Genomic DNA, 6,542 nt, shown 5'->3' with positions numbered 1-6,542 from the left:
TGCAGGAAGGTGCCAGCCAGGTGGGGCAGCCGGGGGGATGACGACAGCCTGCAGGGAAAGGGGCAGGGCATGGACACCATAAGACAGCCTGGGCTGGAGAGGAGACAGGGATGGGGAGAAGCTGAAAGGCCCTGACACAGCCACCTTCTGCAGGCCTTTGGCCATGGCTGCTGTCTGTGCCCCTGAGGCCAGGAGGAGGGGAGTGCCCCTTGCAGCCCTGGGGCCTCCTGGCCTCCTTGTCCCTGCTCAGCAGCCTGGCAGGTGCCACCCCATAGTCCTGCCCTTGGCATTGCACATCCCACATCCCAGTGCCCCAGGAAGAGTCCCTAGGAATGAGGCAGGGTCAGGATCTGCCTTCCAATGGGGCTGAGGGTCAGGGCTTGGCTCTTTGGAATAAGGAAACAAGTCAAGGTTTCTTCAGCATCAGAGCCACCTTTCCCTTGCTTGTCCATCCTTGGCATCACTCTCTGCAGTTTTCTGCTCTAACTGGAACCTGGGGACAAGTTCTCAGTTGTGTCCCTCAGTGAGACTCATTAGCACTACAAGAAACTTTAGTGTTTCAATCTCACTTTGACTTCTTGAAAAGTTGTTTGAACTTCCTCTCAGGGACTGAGTCTCATGTAAACAACACCAAACCCCCCTGAGGGTCATGAAATGCCTGGGGCTGTTGCTGTGCTGTTGAGCTGGGCTGGGCTCCTGGCACACAGGGAGCTCCTGGCAAGCAAGAAGAGCTTCAAAGAGACAGCTCTGCTGGTGAGCAGCTCCTCTGCACAGTCCAGCAGGGCTGAGGGCACTGCCAGGGCAGCTCAGGGACACCAGCAGGGCACAGAAAGAGCTTCCAGGGGCTAAGCACTGGCAGGAGGGCTGAGAGCTCTCTGCAGGAGGAATCTTGGCAGGGCTGCACACGGTGAGTCTGTGGCTGCAGGGCAGTGCAGGGGCAGCTCCTGGAGGCATCTCCTAAAGCTGGCCCAGCCCCAGCTGATGGGATGGGGGAGCAGGGGCTGTTTTGGGGCACTTTGGAAGAGCTGTGAAGCCGGGGGTGCAGCCAGGGGTGCCCAGGGCTGTGGGGCAGAGCAGGGTCCTGCAGCCCAGGGCACTGTGCTGGGCAGGGACTCTGCTGCCTGCCAGGGGCAGCTCTCAGCCGGCCCGGGGAGCTGCTCCCAGGGCTGGGGCACAAGGGCTGTGGGCAAGGAGCAAACCTGGCAGCTGAGGGAGGATCTTTTCCATGTCTCACTGTTGCAGGGTCGGACCTGCTCACAGCTCCACACCACTACACCATATTTAAGGCAGAATTTTTTGCAAGCTCACAAAAGACAGGGGCTACAGGAAAGGAATTAGTCCTGAGGTGTGTTTCCTGCTCAGGCATTGTAGCATAGACATTGTTCTCTCAGGTCAGGAGGTTGCTCTGAAATTCCAACTCTTTTACTCTCAGAGATGAATCTTTCAGACAGGATCAGAAATGAGCACAGGATCCTGGGCAGTGCTGAGCCTTCCCTTGGGGGTGGGCACTCTCCTGTGCCAGCCCTTGGCTTCCCTGTGGGAGGGCTCCTGTCCTGCTCTGTCCAGCACAGCTGCACCTCTGGGCTGGCACAGGGGACACTTCCCAGAGCTGCCCTTTCAAGCAGCGCTGCCCTGCTCTCAGCACAGATCTTGCAGGGGTTTCTAAAGATGAATCTGTGTGTGAATTCATCTTCAAGGCAGCCCAAGGGAAAGTACCGGGAGGATGGGAAACAGTCTGAGAGGCACTGCAGCTCTCCTGGCTCTGCTATAAGCAATGGAGAGCTCAGCCCTTCTGCCTGTCCTGTCTCAACACTCTTCAGATTTCTAGTCAGAAAAACTTGACCCTAAAGAAACACTTCCCATGTGTTATGACTGTAACCAAAAAATCCAGTCAAAATTATTTTGAGGATACACTGTACCTCTCTTCTGCAGCCCAAATTGCTCCAAGACAACAGTACAGGAATTGAACTTTTCCATCAAAGCTGGGTTCCATGTGACATCCCCTGGGATCAGGAGAGCTGTCCCAAACCAGCTCCATGTCTGCACTGCAGCAGAGCAAAGCTGAATCCTTGGCAGCACATGGGCAGAGCTCCTGCTCCTCACAGCACCCTCAGAGAGCACAAACCAGAGAAAAGAAATGCCTTGACTTGGAGGGGATTTCCCTGAGAACTGCACTGGCTTTGCTGAGAGGGGGCTGTCTTAATTGTTCCCTGTGCTTTCCTTTTCTGAACAGACCCTGTGCTAAGGAATAGCAAATGTCCAACAGCAGCTCCCTCGCCCAGTTCCTCCTCCTGGCATTCTCAGACAGGAGGGAGCTGCAGCTCCTGCACTTCTGCCTCTTCCTGGGCATCTCCCTGGCTGCCCTCCTGGCCAACGGCCTCATCCTCAGCGCCGTAGCCTGCGACCACCACCTGCACACCCCCATGGGCTTCTTCCTGCTCAACCTCTCCCTCACAGACCTGGGCTGCATCTGCACCACTGTCCCCAAAGCCATGCACAATTCCCTCCAGAACACCACAACCATCTCCTACACAGGATGTGTTGCACAGGTGTTTCTCCTTGTCTTCTTTCTTGGAGAAGAGTATTTCCTCCTCACCATCATGTGCTACGACCGCTACGTTGCCATCTGCAAACCCCTGCACTACGGGACCCTGCTGGGCAGCAGAGCTTGTGCCCACATGGCAGCAGCTGCCTGGGCCACTGGATTTCTCAATGCTCTGCTGAACACAGCCAATACATTTTCCCTGCCCCTGTGCCAGGGCAATGCCCTGGGCCAATTCTTCTGTGAACTCCCACACATCCTCAAGCTCTCCTGCTCACACTCAGGCTACCTCAGGGAAATTGGCTTTCTTGTGGTTACTGCCAGTTTAGCATTTGGCTGTTTCATTTTCATTGTTTTCTCCTATGTGCAGATCTTCAGGGCTGTGCTGAGGATCCCCTCTGAGCAGGGACAACACAAAGCCTTTTCCACGTGCCTCCCTCACTTGACCGTGGTCTCCCTGTTCCTCAGCACTGCCGCATTTGGCTACCTGAAGCCCCCCTCCATCTCCTCCCCATCCCTGGATCTGGCCCTGTCAGTTCTGTACTCGGTGGTGCCTCCAGCACTGAACCCCTTCATTTACAGCCTGAGGAACCAGGAGCTCAAGGATGCCCTGAGAAAAATGATGACTGGATGCTTTTCAGGAGCAATCAAGTGCCTGTTTTCTGGTGTGTAGCATTCAGAATGGGACTCACTAATGGCCCAGCCTTCCTGCTCAGGTTTTTTGTGGAGGTCATCAGATTGTTCTTGCAATAATTTTCTGTTCAATGAAATGTTATTATGCATCTGCCTTCTAATTTAGTGTCTACCCACTGAATGTGACCCAGAGAGGTATAAATGATGAATTGTTCTCTCTAAGTATTTAAACCAAATAAAGGACCCTGCGGTGCCTTCATTCTTTAAGACCCTTCTTCTCAGATGTTCCTAAAGGACAGCACACTGCAGGACAGGGTGTATTTGCAAACGGGAAGGGGACAATAATCCCAGCCCAGCAGCACTGCCAGGGAGCAGCAGTGCTTGGTCTTTGCAGAGCTGCTCTCTTGCCACTTCCACACTGTCCTCCTGAGCCCCTTTCTCACTGTAAGGCCTGAGTGCTCTCTGAGCACAGTCCTGGGGGCTGGAAGCCCTTGGAGCACAGGCAGGGACAGGCCCTGGGAACTTGTGAAGCAGAGCTGGGCTCCCTTCCAGCATCTCCAGGATGCTGTGGGATCTTCTGAGGCCACTGCATGGACTGGGTCACTTCTTCTGTCACCTTGCTCCAGGGCTGCAACTCTCCTGCAGTGTCACCATGACACTCCTGCTCTCTGCTTTCCAGGTTCCATTTTCCCCTCCTGTTCCCAGGGACATCCTGTGAGTGCTTCAGAGCTGCCATCCTGGGACAGCTCCTGCCCAGCCTGGGCAGGCACAAGGTCTTTCCAGCTGCTCCTCTCCCCTCCCCAGTGCCACTGTTTTCTGCAGCCTCCTCATCCTTGCCCAGCACAGCCCTCCTGCCACAGTTGGACACAGCCCTTGTTCTACCCCCTCCTCAGGCACCTGCCCAACCCTCTCAGCTCCAGCCTGATGGCCACAAACCTTCAGGGCAGGGAGGCACCAGGGAAAATGCTGAGGGAACCTTTCAGCTGCACTCAAATCCAATTGGAGGGGTTGGTCTTGAGGAAGAAATCCCTTCTCGTTCTCCAGAACCACCAAGACAACCTGTGTTGTGTCCTGGGCACTCCTCTGGAACTGTAGGGTAATAGAAAAGGTTTTGGTGTCCGGGATATTGAGAAGGCTGGGCAGTGTCACTGGGAGACCTCTCCCAAACCCTTGGAAAGGCCAGAGCCAGCCCAGAGCTTCCTGGGGCCTTGGCAAAGGCAGACATGGAAGCAGTCTGCAAACAGGGCAGCAAGGAGGGTTGGCAGAGTTCCAGACTGCTCAGGCTCAGCAGGGAAGGGGATAGGGTAAGTCCTCTTTCAGCCATTCCTAGACCTGGGAAGACAAGGTAGGGATTGCAGAACCCCTGTGAGAGGGAATAGAAGAGGATGGTTTTTGCCCTGACTTCAGCAGGGCCTTTTTTGTGGTCTCCTTATGGCCAGACTGATGAGAGCTGGACTGAAGAAGTGGAAGATGTGGTGGGTGGGAAGTTGGCTGAATGAAGAGTGTCCAATAAAATCCATGGTACAAAGTCCTCTTGGCAGCAACTTCCTGGTGAAATCCCTCAGTGACCAACCCTTGAACACCACTATAGAACATTTTTATTATCTCTCTGTACATTGGGATAAAATGTGTTTTTAAGTCCTTTGTGGATGATGCCAAATTTCAGAGAGCCCTTGAGCAACCTGTCCTGGTTTAAAGACACATATTGGGGTGGGAACTCCAATAAAATGAACTCACTCCGCTTTTATTCCGCACCAGTACCAGGAGACAAAATACAAGGAGGTAAAAGTGAAAAAATCAGAGTTTACTGACAAGAAATATAGCAGCAAAACCAGCAATACCAACAGAACAGTTCAAAGCAACAGCAGAGGGAGAAATTGCCTCCTCTCTCCCCCCTTGCTCCAACTCTCTTTTGTAAAAAGACAAAACCAGGGATCAACATGTGCCTCCCTTCCCCCTTTTCCCCCTGAATGGACAAAGAACAAAAAACAAAACCAGGGGAAAGAAGGGGCAAAGCAAAATCTGGGAAACTCTCTGGTCTGAGATCAGTTGTGCTGCCCAAGAACACGCTGACTCCAGAGGTGTCCAAGCGGGGCAGAGCCGGCGACTCCGGTCCGTGCGGCGGCGGGGGGGAGGCAGCGGCTCTGCTTGATCCCATGGAGTTCTGGGGAGGCATAGTGGGTTCCATGAGACTCTTCAGTGTCACTTTGGCCCCTTGGTTCCATGAGATTCCACAGTGTCCCTGCATTCCTTTGGTTCCCTGAGGTCCTGCAGTGTCACAGGGCCACTTGATTCCGTGACGTTACAAAGAATCAGAATGGTCCCTTGATTTAAGGCCAACTGCACATGGGGCTGCTTTAGGAGCAGTGTGGGCACCCAGACGAGGGACTTGTCACCCCCCTGGACTCAGCCCTGGGGTCACCACATCTGGACTGGTCTGTCTGTCTGTGAGGTTCCCCATTCTGGAGGAATGAGGAAGAACGGGGCAGGGTCTAGAGGAGATCTGACTGGATGGAGCTTTTCTCCATATTCATATGATACCGAAAGCCCCTAATGTTTTTTTATTTTTCTAATACTTGTAAGCCTTGTAAGTTTTATAAGTAGTGGAAGTAGACTCTAAAAGTAACATCCCTTTCCCTGCAGCACCCTTGTTTACACATTCCTTAACCCTCTTACCCCATTCTATGCTCCCTACCCCTGAATCTAGCAGAAATGTTTAGTGTTTTGTCAAGGCAAGGCCTAGATTGTTGGCAGAAATGCATATCAGGGCCTAAACCAAAGAACACAGTCAAAAACTGGGTAATTATGTACCTTTTGTGCTCTGAGGGAGATGGAGATGGGATGAATAGGGGGTCCCGAAATGCACCCCAGACCCATTTTCAGGGGGTGGACCCAGGGTGGACCAGAGTAAAGGCCACAGGGTGGACACATTTGGGATTGGATGGATGGTATTATAAAATATAATCTCTTGGGCACAGGGGCACGTATCGTGTAACATCTTTAGCCTTGGCAAAATAAGCCCTTTCTTATCTCACCCCCAATTAACTGCTCCGGGAGATTTTTTCAGCACAATAAATCCCACGGTAACACATAATAGAATGAAATCTCCACAAAGAGTAGCATGGAAGGTTGGGACTGAAGGTGAGGAAAAAGAATATCACTCAACATGGACCCTTGTGCTGCGGGATGTCACCCAGAGAGAATCAGGATCAGCCCATGGCTTTGTGTTTGTCCTGGGGTGCTGAGGTAACTTCAGGGGAGGTGAGGGAAACCTGGAAATTGGATTTTTCTGGGGGTCAAACCATCACAGTGTTCCAGGGAACAGCCAGAGCTGGTGCAGAGACATCAGGGAGGGTCTAGAAATGCT

The 6,542-nt window shown here is 53.0% G+C and overlaps 1 protein-coding gene across 1 annotated transcript; it reads left to right on the top strand.

Annotated features, from left to right (window-relative positions):
* Positions 1-2,255: 2,255 nt before the first annotated feature.
* Positions 2,256-3,329, top strand: LOC113941164 (olfactory receptor 14J1-like). The gene has a single exon (XM_027632320.1). It carries the CDS (start codon positions 2,256-2,258, stop codon positions 3,213-3,215), a length of 960 nt encoding a protein of 319 aa, XP_027488121.1. The 3' UTR covers positions 3,216-3,329.
* The last annotated feature ends 3,213 nt before the right edge of the window (positions 3,330-6,542 follow it).

This window comes from Corapipo altera, unplaced genomic scaffold (assembly GCF_003945725.1).
Source record: "Corapipo altera isolate COAL_440 unplaced genomic scaffold, ASM394572v1 60681, whole genome shotgun sequence".
Taxonomy (NCBI): Eukaryota; Metazoa; Chordata; class Aves; order Passeriformes; family Pipridae; genus Corapipo; species Corapipo altera.
Note: the sequence above shows the minus strand (reverse complement) of the source record. Positions and strands in the feature narration are given on the sequence as shown.

Bases quoted from the DNA above. Each gene is read 5' to 3' on its own strand.
- LOC113941164 (XM_027632320.1), top strand. From the start codon at position 2,256: ATGTCCAACAGCAGCTCCCTCGCCCAGTTCCTCCTCCTGGCATTCTCA.